The 18,407-nt window shown below is 53.6% G+C and overlaps 6 protein-coding genes across 6 annotated transcripts; 3 read left to right on the forward strand and 3 right to left on the reverse strand.

Annotated features, from left to right (window-relative positions):
- Positions 1-93: 93 nt before the first annotated feature.
- PV07_02245 (uncharacterized protein) lies at positions 94-5,508 on the forward strand. Its single transcript, XM_016388843.1, has 2 exons — positions 94-372; positions 426-5,508. The coding sequence occupies exons 1-2, from the start codon at positions 315-317 to the stop codon at positions 5,255-5,257; spliced, it is 4,890 nt and encodes a 1,629-aa protein (XP_016255771.1). The 5' UTR covers positions 94-314; the 3' UTR covers positions 5,258-5,508.
- PV07_02246 (uncharacterized protein) lies at positions 5,300-7,168 on the reverse strand. Its single transcript, XM_016388844.1, has one exon. It carries the CDS (start codon positions 6,041-6,043, stop codon positions 5,603-5,605), a length of 441 nt encoding a protein of 146 aa, XP_016255772.1. The 5' UTR covers positions 6,044-7,168; the 3' UTR covers positions 5,300-5,602.
- A 1,604-nt stretch (positions 7,169-8,772) lies between these two features.
- PV07_02247 (uncharacterized protein) lies at positions 8,773-11,655 on the forward strand. The gene is made up of 5 exons (XM_016388845.1): positions 8,773-9,321; positions 9,380-9,805; positions 9,854-10,052; positions 10,156-10,341; positions 10,394-11,655. Exons 1-5 carry the CDS (start codon positions 9,206-9,208, stop codon positions 11,384-11,386), a joined length of 1,920 nt encoding a protein of 639 aa, XP_016255773.1. The 5' UTR covers positions 8,773-9,205; the 3' UTR covers positions 11,387-11,655.
- An 818-nt stretch (positions 11,656-12,473) lies between these two features.
- Positions 12,474-14,214, reverse strand: PV07_02248 (uncharacterized protein; the record flags this gene model as incomplete). The annotated part of the gene is made up of 2 exons (XM_016388846.1): positions 12,474-12,760; positions 12,815-14,214. The coding sequence occupies one exon, from the start codon at positions 14,212-14,214 to the stop codon at positions 13,033-13,035; it is 1,182 nt and encodes a 393-aa protein (XP_016255774.1). The 3' UTR covers positions 12,474-12,760; positions 12,815-13,032.
- Positions 14,215-14,415: 201 nt separating this feature from the next.
- On the forward strand, positions 14,416-17,534 carry PV07_02249 (uncharacterized protein). Its single transcript, XM_016388847.1, has one exon. The coding sequence runs from the start codon at positions 15,148-15,150 to the stop codon at positions 15,562-15,564; it is 417 nt and encodes a 138-aa protein (XP_016255775.1). The 5' UTR covers positions 14,416-15,147; the 3' UTR covers positions 15,565-17,534.
- Positions 15,354-18,404, reverse strand: PV07_02250 (uncharacterized protein). Its single transcript, XM_016388848.1, has one exon. It carries the CDS (start codon positions 18,227-18,229, stop codon positions 16,328-16,330), a length of 1,902 nt encoding a protein of 633 aa, XP_016255776.1. The 5' UTR covers positions 18,230-18,404; the 3' UTR covers positions 15,354-16,327.
- Between the last annotated feature and the right edge of the window lie 3 nt (positions 18,405-18,407).

Raw genomic sequence — 18,407 nt, forward strand, 5'->3', positions numbered from 1 at the left:
AGCTTGTGAGTGCCTGGGCGGGATCCCGCAGTGGCTTTCGCCCTAAACTCGCCTGTTCCTCCCCCTGCGCTCACTTTCTTCCCATCTCGATATTTTCACGCTTTGCCCCCAACTTCAATCGCCCGCCAACAGCCCAACTTGGTCCCAGGCTACCGCAAACTTCGCGAGGTGATTCTACTCGATCGTTCCTACAAATTGACCTGCGATTCGACCTATTTAACGCCCTACCCGTTGAGCATACCCGTTGTCATTTTGGCGTTTTTCTGAGAATCTCGATTTTGCCATGCCAGGCGCAACAGCAGTGACCGCGCCAGATGCCGATTCCTTCTCCGACCGGCGACTTTCAGACAGACTCCAACCACCAACATCAGGGTATGTTCCTTCGCTACATTCAACATCACGTCAGTTGGCTGAATGTCCTATAGACTTGTTTGATCAGAGATCCCCGTCGCCCATACGCATTCAAGAAAGCCCTCTGAGATCCTCCGTCGAACCCCATGACAGCCACGGCAACAGCGATGGCCCACCCGCGAAGAGGCGGAAAGTTGCAGGCGCTGACCACAGACCGTCTCCTCGACTCATCTCTCCTCCGTGGAAACGAGTCCTCGCAGAAGGTCCGACGTCCTTCATTCAAGATGGTCGTCGAAAGTCCGGGAGAACGAACGTAGTGCCCCTCGACCTGCAGCCGCAGTCAAACAGGAGGCAGACACGCGCTGCCTTTGATAAGGTCAAGGAAGAGCGTCAGAAACATGGGAAACCCATTTATAATACATCTGCTCGCAAGTCCAAGGTGGAATCGCATGTTTCGCCGTCCACGGCCCTTAGGCGTGGTTCCAATCCCCCTTCCAAGGGTCGCGATGCATCTCAGGCACAACATCCTGCCAAGGCTGAATCCTCACAAAGGTATCTCAGAGATTTGAACAACAGCTCAAGGTATCAGGCCAAGTCTCCTCGCCGTCCTACCAGTTCGGGCCATCACCCACATATCGCTTCGTCACAGACCAACGGTGTACATGGCAAAAAATCACAGGCAAATGGGATCGTGAAGGTTGAGCAAGAAACCGATGACGACGATCTCGATACCTCTAGCGCACTGTCCTCCAGAAGCCTATCTCCTCCAGTGACTCTACGCAAAGTCACCTTCAGAGTTCGACTGCCCCCGCCCTCCGTTGCGAGTCCCGCCAATGTGCCTTTGCCAAAGAAGTACGCATCCTTCGGCGAGTTTCTCGAAAAAGACGAGACGGAACCAAGGACAGGAGAGGAAACATTGACACCTGATCAAGTAATGAAAGAAGCCTTGATCCGGCGGAGGGTGAGGGACGCTCAAAAAAGAGGCGGATCGCTTGACAAGAAGCTCGTGGATACGCTGCCCGAAAAGCAAGACGAACCAAAGAGACAATTTGCGCATCGTGATCACCTCTTGGCTCATGTCAGCCACTTCAGGACACTCCTAAGAGCAGAACACAGGGACCACAGGAAAAGGGCCGAGACACTAGCCTATGAGGCAAAACGATACGTTGAAGAGAAGCAGAGGCGCAACAAGGTGAAGACTGCGGAAGAAATTGAGCAAGAGAAACGAGAGGCTAGTGTGGCCAAATATCGGATGGTGGTCAAAGATATCGACAAACTTTGGAACGCGGTCAAATTTGAAGTTATCGCCATCCGACAAAAGGAATACGAAGAGCAGCAACAGGCAAAGATGAAAGGTCACCTAGCGCGCGTACTAGACAGAACGGATCAGATGCTCAGTCGACTTACGGAACAAGACGATTCTATCATAGACAGTGAAACTGAGGTTTCATCAAATGAGACCACCGAGTCAGAGTCGGAAAATAGCGAGCAGATGTCGGAGAGCGAGACAGAATCAGAGTCAGAAGCAGATGACAAGGACCTCGACGCCGAGATGTCAGTCGAGGAATTGAAAAAGAAGTATGGCAACCTGCCAGAGCTACCAGTCGACGATAAGGGGGGCTTCGCCGAAGGTCAGGAGGAAGATGAGGAAGGTGCAGATCAACTCAATGAAGATTCAGATCCTGAGACCGAAATGGACTCTGAGTTTGACACGGAGGGAACTAGTGATGACGACGAGGATGAGGATGAAGAAAGCGAAGAGGATGACACGCGTGGTGGACTTCTTTCAATGCTATTCTCCAAGAAGCAGATTGCGGACATGACGCTTGAAGCTGATGAACCGAATGCAGGCAAAGAAGACAAATCCGAAAGTCGCGATACTCCCCTTGTGGAAGTCCTTGAAGAACCACAGATGCCAGACAGAGAAGCGCCTGAAGAGCCTCCTAGCCCTTCGCAAAACGCTACTGAGGAACTGAAGGCTGATGCCGTTGAGGAATCAAACGTACGGATTGAAACACTAACGGCTCGGGAAACTGAAGACGTCAGCATGCCAGACGCAACGCCATCCATCCACCCTCAAGTTACCCGGCTTGCTTCTGAAGACCCTGGAAGTCAGGAACCCAGCACCTACACGTCTCCTCATACCACTGCAACGAAAGTGTCAGAACCCGAGTCGGTATCTTCTATCGATGCTCATCTGGACTCTGCGCCTCCCGTTACACCTTCGGAAACAAAGCCCGCCATCAAGACGCCCGTTCCGTCCTTGCTGAGAGGTACGCTTCGTGAGTACCAGCACGAAGGTCTGGATTGGCTTGCGGATCTGTATGCCCATGGGAGAAGTGGAATTCTAGCCGATGAGATGGGTCTCGGCAAGACTATTCAAAGCATTGCACTGTTAGCTCACCTTGCCGAGGTTTACGAAGTTTGGGGCCCCCATCTTATCGTCGTACCTACCAGTGTCATGCTGAACTGGGAAATGGAGTTCAAAAAGTTCTTGCCGGGATTCAAGGTTCTGACGTATTACGGCAACCTCGAGGAACGGAAGCAAAAGAGGAGAGGATGGATGGCGGATGACAGCTTTAATGTCTGCATCACATCGTACCAGTTGGTCTTGCAAGATGCAAACTCTTTCAAGAGACGAAGGTGGCATTACATGATTCTGGATGAAGCTCACAACATCAAAAATTTTCGTTCAGAACGATGGCAGACCATGATGACGTTCAACACTCGAGCCCGACTCCTTTTGACCGGAACACCTCTTCAGAACAATTTGACCGAACTTTGGTCCCTTCTTTTCTTCCTCCACTATGGTCAAGAGAATGAGGGCGAGGACGACGCATTCGCTGGCCTGAAAGAATGGTCGGAATGGTTCAAGAGGCCCGTGGAGTCGATTCTGGAGCATGGTCGCCAGGTTCTGGATGAGGAGGATCGAGAACAGGTTGCGAAACTTCACAAAGTCATCCGACCCTTCCTCCTTCGTCGACTGAAAGCGGACGTGGAGAAACAGATGCCCGCCAAATATGAACACGTTGAGATGTGTCGTTTATCCAAACGTCAGCGGCAATTGTATGATGGCTTCATGTCCAGAGCGCAGACAAAAGAAACGCTGGCTTCGGGCAACTATTTGTCAATCATTAACGCCCTGATGCAGCTGCGCAAAGTTTGCAATCACCCCGACCTTTTTGAGACACGACCGATCAATACATCGTTTGCCATGCACAAATCCGCAGCTGCTGACTTTGAGATCAAGGACCTTTTGGTTCGTCGGAGACTAATGCTGGACGCCTCGAACGATCTAGACCTCGACTTCTTACGGCTGGCGCCTATTTCGGAAGAGCGGATGTCCATGATTGAGGTAATCGAGACTACTAAACGACATGCCTACAACAAATTCAAGGCCTTGAGAGAGGCTCAGTCCCGAAGGGTCTTGTCGTCTTCCCACAATAGTATCCATCCCGATAATGCCAGCTTGTGGCGCGCCGAGACTCGGCTCGGTGTGCTCGGATCCCTTGAGAATGTTGGTCGGAGAACCCGGCTTCAGGAGTTGGACCGTACAATGTATTACGAAGCATACAAGCACCATCAGCATCCAGTTTACGGACGTGGACTGATTGAACTGTTGACCATAAATACGACTCATGAGAGACTGTCCAGGCTATCGCCACACAGAGTTTTGAGCCAATTCTGGGATAAAAGCCAGCCGATGCAGTCTTTTGATCTTGTTCATTCTGTGCAGTCGAGGTCTGAACAGATGCAACCATTCATCGACAAGTATGCATGTGTCACTCCCGCCGTGGTGGCCACAGATCTCTATACCAGGACTGTAACAGACGCCGGGGCCCAAGCGATACGAGAAGCAGCAGAAACAACCTTGAAGGGAGACGAAGAGGACCCATTCCACCTCGCGCGCATGAAACTTTCCATCGCGTTCCCCGACAAACGCCTCCTCCAATATGACTGTGGCAAATTGCAGAGATTGGACAAACTACTTCGCCAGCTCCAAGCCGGGGGCCACCGCGCATTGATCTTCACGCAGATGACCAAAGTTCTCGATATCCTTGAACAATTCCTCAACATTCACGGCCATCGATACTTGCGACTCGACGGCGCCACAAAGATTGAGCAGCGACAGATACTCACCGAGAGATTCAACAACGACACGCGTATCCTGTGTTTTATTCTTTCTTCCCGTTCTGGTGGACTCGGCATCAACTTAACCGGAGCAGATACCGTGATCTTCTATGATCTCGATTGGAATCCCGCCATGGACAAGCAATGCACCGACCGGGCGCACCGCATTGGCCAAACGCGAGACGTCCATATTTACCGCTTCGTCTCCGAGCATACCATTGAGTCGAACATTCTCAGAAAAGCCAACCAAAAGCAGATGCTCGATGATGTGGTCATCCAGGAGGGTGATTTTACTACGGACTACATGAACAGGATGACTTATCGAGATATGCTTGATGAGGATGCCGAGGAGGATGAGGCCGGGAAGGCGATGGATCGTGTCTTGGGCAACGAAAAAACTAGTATTGGGGTGCTGGAACAAGCCGAAGACCAAGAGGATCGTACGGCAGCCAAAGTGGCGGCGAGAGAATTGCAGCATGCAGATGAGGGTGATTTTGAGGACGGGAGAGCCAGTGCCACGCCGAGAACTCAGACGGGTGATGCCAGAAGTACACCTGCATTTGGTGGTGTGCCGAATGGGCCCTTCGGAGCGACCGACACGGCCATCATCGAGTCGCAAGAAGATGAAGAGAGGATCCATCACATTGATGAGTACTTCATTCAATTGCAAAGGTACCTGATGAGGGACATTCCGCTTGGACCAGGTAAAGATTCAAAGAAAGGAAAGAAGGGGAGGAGAGGACGCGACGAACACCGCGTTCGGAGAGTGCGATGATTTAACGTCGAGTCGATTGAGAGGCGATGCCGGCTACGAGAAAGGCGAACGGCAGCGTTCGAAGATCGTCCTATGGATGGGCAGATTGGTTGCCCTCAACATGTAAGAACAGTTTCAGATGACCAAATTCTTGAGCTTATCGGGAGTCCACAAGACCAGAGCGATGGCTGGGTGCTTGTGTGTATAGGCCCTCATTTGAGAGGTCGAGGCTTGAGAAGAACGAATGTAACAAAAATAAATGATTAACTCCCACGCGCATCCCTTGTCCTATTTCTTGTCATGTTCGGAGAAGGGGCTATCTCTCTTTTTTTTGCGATATCAGCAACCGATGGCTTCGCTGTGCCTTCATTCCACATGCCGCGCCGAAAGATTCAGGGAAATGTGTCTGTGCTGAGTGAGACCACAGGCCCATGAGGTCTTCACCCCTCGCATGCGCGGTGGTGAGATGGACTGGTTGCGGAACAATCCACCTTGTTCGAACAGTGGCGGGTTGGAGCGAGTGGTGAGCCACGGTCGCTGTGCTGGGTACGTGAGAGTGCGGTGAGCGCGCAGAGCGGACCTAGGGCAGCGATCCACAGCGAGGATTGCCATACCATGCCGTATCCACGCCCCTGCTTCCAGGGGGTGGAATCTTGAGCAGATTTGTGGGAATAACCTCCTGCCAAGGTGGTGTGATACCAGCATCGACCTACCTTTTCGATTGGAGTTGTAGCGCAGGGTGGGTGATGCGTCTCTACAGTTGGTGCTGAGATCAGATCTGGAAAAATGCCAGGATTCAATCCACATGGCTCTTGAGAAGGGAGTGGAAGGATCAAATGTTTCGAATAGGATAATTCTCGAACGGTGGCTCGCCTTCGCCTATCGTGTAAACGACCTCTGTGGTTAGCCAGCTTGTGAGTCGACTAAGATTGACCTTCATGGGGTGTTCTTCCTGAATGTCGAGGAACTCTGAGACAGCCACGAAAATGACGGTGGCGGTACAAACCTCAGGCGGAAAGCCCAACGAAGGTGAATACTTGTTTGCGCGAGCCTCTTGAAGTTTGGATGACTTTCAGAGACATCAGATAACTGTGGTATTCCAGGCTCGTTAGCCTTGCCGACTATCCGCACCTGGTATTTTCATGTTGAATTAGCCCTAGAGTTAGATGGGTGGGGTGTGAGGAAAACGATGAGACTTCGCTCTGTTGAATTGAAGTGTTTCTGCCCTGCCATTTGCCTTCCAACTGGTATTGTTGAGCCAGCCATTGTCTTTATCAGCTAGAGGATTTCACTCATCGCGTGAGAGCAGGGTATAATTCGTCAGCTGGAGTACGTTGACCGTTACTTCTCGAATGGAGAGTAGATACTAATTGGTCCGGCAAGGCCGAATACTCCGTACTGTGTAGGGATTCCGTCATCTTGTGCCGTGTTCTGGGGCCAGCTCATCTGCATCTGCAGACTGGAGTCGCATTTCGCATCACTGAGTAGGGCGTCTTCGGCTGGAGTGCGCTGTTTGAGGGAAAGATTGGGACAAGGGTGTAAGGCGAGGCTGGAGAAAACCAGGGATGCGGGACACCGTTGGGGACTCCTCGAACATCATGATTCGTGATGAGTCGCTGGCTTTCATCTCCGGCATCAGTTGACGGGTAATTCCTTGCGTTGTGCTCCCCAGCAAAATCATCTTAGCCAAAGGAGGATAGATGCATGGTCAAAAGAACCCAGAAAGTTTGTCGCGATGAATGTGGACACAGTTTGCGGGATTTTCCAGTCTCTTTGATTCGAAGGGCTCCAGGCGACGATGCTAGCGGCCTGGTAGAGTTGATAACTTTGCTGGACCTGGTATAGGACCGCGACAAGCTGCAGGATGTGGTGGATTGTGCTGAAGGCAGTCTCCAACGCTGACTCACGCCTGTGTTCGTCGTTGGAAAGAGGGGGAAGTATGGTGCGCCCGCATCTCCACGATCCCACACTGTGGCGTTGGCCAAGACGGCAACGAGGGCTCGAGCGCGATCAGATGGTCTGTTCGGAGAGGGAAATGTTCGAGAAAAGTCAGCCCAACTACGCTCTCTGGTTTAGCGCGCTTCGTGTCCTTGGTTGGAAGGGATTTTAGTAGATGCGCCCAGCTCAAGCCACTCTCTCTGCAAGTCGATGCGATCCCCACTGTTACTTGGTCCAGGGGCGTATTTGCAGAGGCAAAGATAAAGTGACTTGCCTGGAGCAGCCGTAAGAAGTCCGAAGACTTGTGGCAACTCTGATGGGTCCATCTTCATGTGGCTCGGTGCGAATTGTCCCTTTGTTAAGGCACAAGGTACACAAAGTCTCCGCCCTATCTGACGGGTGATCGGGGTCCGGGTGCCCCAGTACCACCTTGGTCCACAAAGGCGTCCGTATTTTGGTGAATGAGGGCCTCTGGTCAAAGTTTTTCCCTTGAGCCAAAGCTGCCTTGTTCTAAATCGAACGGAGTGACCATTGCCATAGAACACCATAGAGCAGTCGTGGCCCCAGGTCGCCCATTATTGTGACAGCTTGGCCTATGTCACAAGCAGGATGTTGGTGTCCTGCAAATACGATGTTTGTTGGACAACTGGGCCTGTGCTCTGTCTTTGATCCGATTGCTCCTTGGCCAGCCACCAAGGGATGATGAGTTTGAGTTTTGGAATAGCATGTCATCTGCCGATCGCTGGCTGGGCGGATTGGGAACTCAGGGCTAAAGACGCCACTAAACTTGGCCGCGGTGTTTGAGCCGTCAGCCCAGAAGACGGATCCCCCCAGATTGTTTGTTGGCTGGCCGATCACAAGGCGGAATCCCAGCCCGGCGCCGCGCCAAAAGGGCCCTTCCACCTCTTGAGCAAGGCGTTTTCTTGTTGATTCTTGTTGTCACCCAAGCCTGCTGAAGCTTTTGAGGAGCCAAGGCTTCGCTGATTGATCGTACAGAGGAGGCCTGAGAGACTTCAGCCTCTTTGGGGGAACACGGAGGATTAGGTGGTACATCTAGTGCACGTAGATAGGGCGTTGGGAAGGCATTGCAGGGGGTGCGTAGGATTCCTGTGCGTTCAATAGTCGTCATCCAGCCGTGTCGAGCACTTCTCAGCAACTCAAAAATCATAGCCGGTGGTGGTGGCCAAGTACCCGATGAGGACATGTATAGCGCAAGGACCGCCAGGACGGCAAAGGCATTTCGGCGCGACGAGTGGGCGAGGGGGCGCAGAGTGACCAGTTGCCAACTTAGTCTCGCGTCTGGCCGCCACGGTCGGAGGTGAGGAGGTGAAGAGGCGGAGGAGGTTCGAGGCCGAAACGAGTAGTGAGGTTGGTGAGGTGAGGGTGACTGCGCGCAGCCCCATCTTTCCCGTCGTCGCCCGTCTATCTCATTGGCTTTCTCTCACGTCAAACCGCCTGCTCGTCAGTGCAATCCCAGCTTTTCCTGCATCTCCTTGCTGGCCCCAAGCCTTGCCATTGATGTTGCACAAACCACCTCGCTGCCGCCTCCAATGGCTGCCTGCGCTGCCGCCCTTGCCCCTCTTCCTGCGCCCACCCCCCTTGTCGTGTCGTGTGATGGCGTCCCCCTCCCTTCTCTCGGCCCAACAATGTTCCTATTTCCGAATCACGACTCGATCAGCGTCACTCCAGAACTTGGCTCCCCCGGTCTCTCCCTCCACATGCTGATGCGCAGATGCACCAGTGCCACAGGGTACCCATGGATGGGGAAGTGACAAGGGTAGCGAGATGAGGAGCACTCTGCGAAAGTCCAATCTGTGCGAGACCAACCGTACCTGGAACTGATCTTCGCTCTTGTCTACTATTCCGGCTCCCTGTGCTGCAACTTTTGCCCTAGTGAAGCTGCCTCACCCTGCAAAACATTCATAAAGAGCTCGTCCCTCCCCCTCCTGCTCAGCTTGTCCTTCCTCTCCCCTCCCTTGTGTCATCTTGCTTTGTACACCCACTACCCCTTCAGAGATCTTGACCGCCACCATGTCTGACCTCAAGGATGGCATTGCTCAGGAGCACCGGCGATCGAGTGTGCTCTTCGCCGACGAGTCCAAACGCAAAGCCAGTGTTGCTCAACTGACGTCCAACACCAGTGGAGAGTAAGTCGGTTAAGGTTGAAGCTGTCGTGGGTGCTGTCCTCGCTAACACGCCGTGCAGAGTCCGCAATCCTCTCGTTGGGATTCCGCGCGAACAGATGCTCCAAGATGTCGAGAACTACGCCAATGAAAACTCCTTGACCGACATCCTGCCGCTCTTGAAGAAAGGTGCCCTAGTTGCTCAAAGCCCCCATGCTATCGAGCATATTCCCGAACTGGACGAGTCCGACCGTGTGCTCCTCCGTGAGGAGGTCACCCATCGTTGGAGACACCCCAGGACCCTCTACTTCACCATCATCCTCAACTCGATCGCTGCGGCTATTCAGGGCTGGGATCAAACTGGCTCCAATGGTGCCAACTTGACCTTCCCCGTCGCCTTCGGTATTCCTGATTCTGGTCCCGTTTGTGAAGCCAAGGGCAACTGCGAAGACAACTCATGGCTCATTGGTTTCATCAACTCCTGCCCTTATATCGCCATCGCCTTCTTGTAGGTGTCGTCCTTCTATTCGGCATTGATCTACTCTAACTTTTACAGCGCCGGATGGATCTCTGACCCCCTGAACGACCTCCTCGGCCGTCGTGGAACTATTTTCGTCGGTGCCATCTTCTCTCTGCTCGCGCCCATCGGTTCAGCTTGTACTCAACACTGGGGCCAATTGGTCGCAACCCGTATCCTGTTGGGTATTGGTATGGGTCTCAAGGAAGTGACTGTCCCTGTGTTTTCGGCTGAAAATGTAAGTCCGACTCGACATCTCTCAAGGAGACGCTTGGAGTTCGCTCCCCAAAGCTCCGAGTCATTGTTGCCAATAGAGCGTGTGATCGCTAACAGCAACACAGTCCCCAACAAACATTCGTGGTGGTCTCGTTATGTCCTGGCAAGTTTGGACGGCGTTTGGTATCTTCCTGGGTACTTGCGCGAACCTAGCGGTCAAAGACACTGGCGACATAGCGTGGCGCCTGCAGCTCGGATCCGCTTTTATTCCGGCTGTGCCTTTGGTCCTTGGTATCTGGTTCTGCCCTGAGGTAAGTCGTAAAGCGCAACGCCCAGAGAGCCTCTCCACTGACCCGTCGTCAGTCGCCTCGTTGGTTGATGAAGAAAGGCCGTCACGCCCAAGCATACAAGGCTCTACTCCGACTCCGAAGAAGCCCCCTACAAGCTGCCCGCGATCTTTACTACATTCATGCCCAACTTGTCCAGGAAGACATTCTAGTCGAGGAGTCTGCCGTGGCCACTCACGGTAACATCATCACTCGGTTCATTGAATTGTTCACCATCCCACGTATTCGACGCGCAACTCAGGCTTCGGGTATCGTTATGATTGCCCAGCAGATGTGTGGAATCAACATCATCGCTTTCTACTCATCCACTGTCTTCTCCAATGCGGGAGCCAGCGTGACTGGCTCCTTGCTTGCCTCGTGGGGCTTTGGTCTGGTCAATTTCCTCTTCGCCTGGCCCGCCGTCTGGACGATCGATACGTTCGGCCGAAGAGCCCTATTACTTTTTACGTTCCCCAACATGTGCTGGACCCTGTTGGCGGCAGGCTTTTGCTTCTGGATTCCCGAAAGCAGCGACGCCCACCTCGGTCTCATCGCGCTGTTCATTTTCTTGTTCGACGCGTTCTACTCGCCTGGCGAAGGGCCTGTACCGTTTACCTATTCTGCCGAAGTGTTCCCACTGTCACATCGTGAGGTTGGCATGTCTTGGGCCGTGGCCACCAACAACTTCTGGGCTTCGGTCTTGTCTCTGACGTTCCCTCGTATGCTCCAGGCCATGAAACCACAGGGCGCATTTGGATTCTACGCCGCACTCAACATTGTCGCCTTCGTCATGATCTTCTTATGGCTTCCAGAGACCAAACAACGAACCCTCGAAGAATTGGATTACGTCTTTGCCGTGCCCACTCGCACACACATGCACTATCAAGTCAACCAAGTGCTGCCATACTGGTTCAAGACACAAATTCTTCGGCGCAAGGGTCTCACTCCCCCACAGCTGTACAAGTTCGATTCGGACGACTACGTTGGGTCTGACCGCGAAGAGGTCACCGAGAAATCGGCCGATGTTTGAGCTCCCTCTGCCTGGTGTCAAATTACCCAAAAGGGCACATGGCGGATGCCTCCAGACGATCTTTAATGAGTATGGGTGGAAAGCATAGTTGTTATTCAAGATTGATCACGTCGATCGCTAAATCCCACACGACACTACTTGAACTGTGTTGGAGGTTGAATGGACTATCCAGTCTACGCTCATCGTACCCGGACATTATACCCCCTTTGCCGTCATGGTACGCAGGTAGATAGTCTAAGCAGTTTCAATGAAGCCTTTATCTGACCATGCCTTGACCTGAATATTTTCGTCGCTACCGGTCATTCTTCTGCCACCTTTTCGCCCGCTCTGTATCCAGTCGTGCTCAATGACAACGGTCCTGCCCTGCCGCAGGGGTTCTCCACGATGGCACGTCACCGACCACAAAAGCAGAGAGATCTACAAGATGTGCAGGAAATGGGATTTCTTACCTCAGCACCTTAGCTTGGGGCACCAGCCGGCACCGTTGTGGGAGGCACGGGAGGATCGAAGGACGTTGTCGATCGTTGCGAATCCTTCCGGTCGGTGCGTGTGTTTGTGGATGAGGGACCCAGCATTTCACCCCATGGGCCACTACCTACCTAGGTACTTAGTACTCGGTACTCTTGACGGCTCCAGAGTGGAGGCTCACCAGGCGGCGCCTTGTGGCTAATTTCCTGGCAGTGGGAATGGATCTGCATTTGCATGCGGGAGGGCCAGCAACCGGCTTGGTTCTTCAAAATTATGAATCGCACCCGTTGGTAATGTACGCGAGAGTCAACTCGTGACATGATATGGCGCTGGGCGAGGACCTCTCTCTCTCTCTCTCTCTCTCTCTCTCTCTCTCTCTCTCTCTCTCTCTCTCTCTCTCCCTCTCTCTCTCTCTCTCCCCTTCCGACTGCTTGTTGGATCCTCAGGAGTCAGGATTGCTGACATCTGGGTCCGCTGGCAGATCTCTGAGGATTTCTCCAGGAACAACGACGGCCATGCTGGCCAGCTATGTTAGGACTCGGGTTCCATCACTGGCACATTACTACGGAAGCGGCAGTGGGTACGGACACAGAGAGGCTTGGTGCTGGCTGGGGAGAGGTACTCGTAGGTATCTAACTTGAGGCTGCCAGGGGGCTCTACCACTAGTGGTCGAACAACAAGTGACTTCTCGACTCGGAATGAACAAACCCTTGGAAGGTTTGAGCCCATGTTCATAATATGTGAAAGCACCATCGCACATCAAAGATCTGATCCAATCTCGATGCCGGACGCCCCAAAAGGGCGAAACTGTACGCACTCACGAGGCCCAGTTAGACCGGCCGCTCAAAATCGTCTTGAGCCTAATCATGAATCATCGGCGTCATCGTCACAAAGTCGTCGACGTTTCTGAGGGTGTCAGCTTGGCACTGTACTTTCTGCAGCTCTTCTGTTGTTTCTCACCCGCGATCCGTAGGACTTGTTGGTCTGATGGTCGCTGGCTTTGTTATGCGCATTACCGACCCCGTTATTCAATTTGTTGCCCCTGCCATGACTTTTCGGAGGATTCGGTGCCGCAGCGGTGATGGTGAAATGGCGCGTCTCGAAGCTTCTGGGCGATATCGTGAAGGCACAGTTCTCGGCGCTCACGTCGACTTCTTCTCGCTGCCCGAGCTGCTAATTCATGCATTTGCATTGGTCGTCTTGGATCGCGTCTCCAATTTGGGCGGCTTTCTTCGAGCCGGGGGCTGGTCAGCCTGGGCCGTGGTTCCTGTTGGTCTGGTCTCCAGCTTCTTGGGGGGTTTCCTCGGCGCATTTTCATCTGCCCTTGGTTGAGATTGTGTCCTGGACGTCTGACTAGGTGGTTTTGGAGGAGGAGCAGCTTGGTGCTTGGAAGGCGCCTGAGGCTTTGTCGGGGGTTTTGGTTGTTGGGCCTGATTTGATGCTTTCGCGGCCTTGGGCTTAGTTCCAGCTGGAGGAGGAGAAGGGTTGTCCCCTTTGGACTTTCCTCCTAGTCCTGGGATCGACGGCATTGACGGCATTGAAGGCATAGAGGGTATTTTTGGCATCGACGGCATACTCGGAATGTAGCTGGTCAGATCCTTGACCCATTGCTGGTAATCCGCCTGACCGCGCCCCCCGTCATCGCTCTGCATAACCTCCAGTTCCTCCTGGGTTGGCGCCTTGGTCTGCTGGGCTTGCAACACCATCTTCTCCAGCGCCTTCTTCTGGCTCGACGTGGCCTCCCAGTTCGGAAAGTCGCCCACGATACTCCTGACGCCGTGACTGGCCATCTGGCCCAGATCCCAGAACGGCCCACTGATGGCACCGTACGCCGAGCCTACGCCACCCCCTAGCAACGCGCCCGCCGAAGACACTACGCCGCCGACCAGCGCGCCGGTCAACTTCCCCAGTGTCACGCCCGGTTGGACGCCGAGGCCCGCGCCGGCCGCGAGGCCCTGGAACGCGCCTGAGCGGGTGTACTTGGCAGCTTTGCCGAAGGACTCGGCCTCGATCTCCTTGTTGACGGCCTTGGCCAGGATCTCTTCGCGGGCGTTGGGGTCGGCGGCGCCATACGCGGCTTGTCGGAGCTCGTAGGCCTTCTTTGCGGCTTCGAGGGCCAGCTGGGCGCTCACGGACGAGCTTTGTTTCAGATCGCGCTCGGGGATGGCGGGTTCGCTGCTGGTAGGAGTGGGAGGTGATGATGCATCGTGGGCTTTGGGTTTGAGTTTGGGATTTGGGGCACTTTGACTATCTCGCTGTGGCTGTGGCTGTGGCTGTGGCTGTGGCTGTTGCTGTTGCTGCTGTGTCCGTGTTTGCGGCTTCTGAGCCGTCGTCTTCGGTGGCAGCTTCTTGGGTGGCATCTCAGCTGACAGACGGGTCTCTGCGAATAACTTGATCCCTGTGAGAGTTAATTATATGTATCGTCCGTGCGAATGCGTAACTTGTGGGGGAGTTCGGTTTTATGGCGCTGCATCCTGGGGCGGATATCGACATGCGCACCCGTACGTCACTGTTGCTCATCGCCACTGGGCCTCGTGAGATCGTCATGATCTGCTTGCGGATCGCGCCACAACGTCTGTGGATAATACCATGAGGGTTGAATCTTAGATGCAGCGTGTATTCTGCGTCAGAATGTGCCACCTTGACTAGCTGATGAGTTCGACTAGCCCAACCAACTACATCGCCTCGATACCTCCTCCTTAGTTAGGGTTTCCGTCCGTCTGGAATGCGAGCAGTCCCTGGACGACAAGGGATGAGACACACAGATATTGTCAAGAGTATGAATACATCTGGTCCAAAGCAATGACATTCCCGGTTCTGACGGCCCAAAATCAAGCGGGGGCGTTGCACAGGAATCTCTGCCGGCTGGGATCTCATTTCCATCAACTCCCTCAGTTTATCCTTCTTTCCACGACAAGGCTATAGCGCTGGACTCCTTTGCCAGCCGTGCCAAAGCGTAGCAGGCGCGCAACACAATGGCCAGCAAACGAATTAGACCTTCCCCCTCTGACGATACACTCTCTGCGCATCTCTCGGTGGAAGACTGCGTCAACGACTCTACAAGCACCTCCATCCCACACGCCTAGCGGCCACACCACGTGCGCTTCGTCCTACGGTATCATCTAACCACCCATCTGCCGCATGCGAGCACCGCCGTGGCGTACAGGGTGACTTTTGCTACAGACGAAGAGGGGCCACAGCAATGGCGACATGGCAGCGGGGGCTCTCGGAAGGCGGTTGGGAGGAGCTGCTCCAGCGTCCCGGAAGTATAAGAATCCGTTCTCGCTACCGATATGACTGAACCATGGCATTGCAACGATGGCATGGCTTTTCCAATTCGCAGACACAGATCCCTCGCGTCGAAGGGTTTCTCCACTGCGACACAGCGTCGGGGCTTCAGTTTGCGAAGCATTGTCGATGCAGGCTCGGGAATTGTTGATGCTAGACCACCAGGAGCGTATCGGTTGACAATTGCCCTCCAAAAGCAGAGATCGAGATGCTGGGCACTCCGAAGAATTGCGATTTTGACTATCTCTCTACATTGCTTTGCGCAGTGGCCACTGCGGAGACGCGCTCATCACCAAGAAAAGAATCCATCCCAACAAACCCCAAGACACTTTGGCCTCGTCAAGTGCAAAGGCCGCTTCGTCAGGCAGACTAAACAACATCTCATTGAGGACCCTGCGGTACAGTCCACCTCAATTACCTGAGATCCAGGGAGGGAAGCAATTGCTTCAAGGCGATTCAACTCTGGCTGCGACAGGATCTGCGGGCTCTTTCCCCTCTTCCCGTAGTGCAAATCCTGGTTCTACAGCGTCATGTCGATCCATAACCAATTCGACTTTCGTGGGCCGGATGCCGCAAGCGAGTTTGCCAAATCGGACTCTAAGCCCAAGTTGACCCCGGAGGGGGAAAGCGAGGTTGTTACAAACAGCAAAGGCCCGAGCATTGGGCAGATAAACCTGTTGCAACGAATGCTGAGTCCACCAATCAATCTGCAGAGCGATTGCTCGCTCTCCAGCAAGCAGTCAGGGTCATATACTGGCATATGGCCCTTAACCCATATCTGGATGTCTCAAGAGCAATCTGAAGTGTTTGTCAGGACATTCCGTCGCGCTCCGTTGGTTCCATTTGGCGCAGTTCCTCTGCGCCATCGTTTTCGCCCTGTTTGCTGTGAGTAGTGCTTTCCAATACATCCGTCGGTCCCTGTGGCATCAATGGAGGACAACCTGAGTCCAAGAGAAGCACCGCATCTGTCAATCTCCTGGATCTGTGCATCGCCTGCCAGATAGCGACGCTCAGGTGGTTCAGACCCGCTTCCGACCCCGCTTGAAGGCTTTGATAGTCGCAAAGGTCTACTGCCGGGTTGAGCATGGAACGCTGAGTCGATTTTCGAAGCTTTAAATCCGTTGAGTGGTTGCAGTTGCTCATGGCTCGGAGCCACCGTCCTCGATCACCTCGAGCGGACTTGGATCATGGACCCCACCATCGAGTATTTCCTCTCACACCCTCAGTTTCGTATGCAGACTCTTCCTCTTCAAATTTCAATCTTTCCACAACCTGACGGGCTCGGAAACTTTTCACAAACTTCCAAGCCTCTGTGTCGGCCAGGTTCCACGCCTCTGCCACGTTACGGATTTTGAGCACAGCCTCATCCTTACTGTTGATGGTTCCCCTTGCCTTCTGTAAGAGGCTGACCTCAATTGCGGCCTGCTCTTCCGTTGGCGGACTAGGATCAGAGGCCTTCTTACGATCGGCGGGGAGACCAGCAGGTGTCTTGGCCCAACGCTCAGGTCCGGGCACTGGAGGCAGAGACTCACCATGAGACACTGTCGTTCTCGGGATGGGAAAGCCAAAGTGCCAGTCGAGATGCGTGAGCCAATCTTCTGGAAATGCTGCGACCTCCTCCTGTGCTGGACGGGCGTCATTAGTAGGCGATTTTGGTGGAGGGGGCGGCGGATTGAACGACGCAGGAAAATGCTCGGTGGTAAACCACAAGGAACGACTACTGCCATATTCTGATGCCACCGCATCCTTTAAGGCCACCACACGGCTCGGGCCTCCACGACCGTCTCCCAATATATCCCGCGTGACTGCAGTTATCCAAGGATCTCGCTCAGTGTATCGCCTTATGTGAGCAACGGATACGGCATCAGACTGGTTTGTCAGCGTGATCATCGTATAAGGGTGAGGCACAACAGCAATTGTAAACAAGGAAGATGTATTCCTGAACGAAGGAGCGGTCGTGATCCTCAATTTCGAGCCGGTGCACGGAGAGCATTTCGGTCGATTCGGTGGACAAGATGATTGCAAGAGAGAGCTGGGACATTCCGCAAGGAGACGGGCTAGGTCCTTGGACGGCTGAACAAGAGTGAAGGTGTGGGCTGCAAGAGGCTGCAGGACCGCAATGCCAGCACTGAAAGTGTTTTGCCACATGACATGAAGATGAGCGATCATGAGTTTGTTGAGCGAACGTCGACCCTTGTTCACATCTTTGGCGATCAATTCTGCCAGAATAGGGTATTTGGAAGCGATTGTCTGAGGATCATAATGGGCGATGGATGTTGGCTGTTCGATCGCAAAGCGCTCCGGGTCGATGGCATCTGTGACGGTCTTGAAAGAGCTCAACTTCATGTTGTCGAGTGCGGATCTGATGGCATCATCTATTTGGGTCTTTTCCCCGGCAAACAGGCCAGACCCCAAGCCTTTAAACTTGGTAAGTTGGGGATATTCCCCTCGTCGCAGGTAAAACAAAAGATCATCGTCAACAGAGCCCATGGGTAGGCAGTACCAGCTGGCAAGCAAGCCGGTCCCCATATGACCCCAAGCCAACCACTGCCGGAAGTCTTGTTCCAGGACTGCGGGCATGCCCTTTGCGTGTAACGTCTGATATAGTGGATGGCTCATGGCCTCAGCGTCCGTCAGAACCACCGGTCGAAATCCACGAGCCCACCAGGCCCGCCTCCATGTCAACAGAAACTCCTTATCGATGCTCTTTGTCTCGTCATCTCTTTTGACTGAAGTATCATAGAATGTGTAGATCGGAGGCCGTTCTGCCAAAGGAGGCAAGACGACTCGATCTTCGTCGAGCGTCACAGAGGAGGAAAAAGGATTGAGCCATTTCCAATCGCTGTACCATGAGCTGTCTCCATGTGTGCTATTCTTTTGTTCAGGAGGTTTGTGCGCCGAACTCTGGAAGGACCAGCGGAGGTTGGGAACAGTGAGTTTGGGTATCACATCTCGGAGGACTTCTGGGTATGGTATTGCATCGATAACAGCAGCAGTAGAGGGACTCGAGGTCGAAGAGAAGATTATGAGGCCGCAAATGAAGACTGCCGCGGTGACAATGTACCGGGTGAAATGGCGAGGCGGCATTGCGCTGATTGGAAGAAGCGAGTGACTGACAAGAAGGGAAAAAGAAGCAGGAAACAACAGCCGAGGGCTTGAACGCGCCAAAAGAAGTCTATTGCAAGGGCAGAAACATTTTTGCGAGGATGAGGGTTGTTGTAGGATCAACAGGCCCGTCGAGTCGTCAACAGACTGATGGCTGTGA

Source organism: Cladophialophora immunda, assembly GCF_000835495.1.
Source record: "Cladophialophora immunda strain CBS 83496 unplaced genomic scaffold supercont1.1, whole genome shotgun sequence".
Taxonomy (NCBI): domain Eukaryota; kingdom Fungi; phylum Ascomycota; class Eurotiomycetes; order Chaetothyriales; family Herpotrichiellaceae; genus Cladophialophora; species Cladophialophora immunda.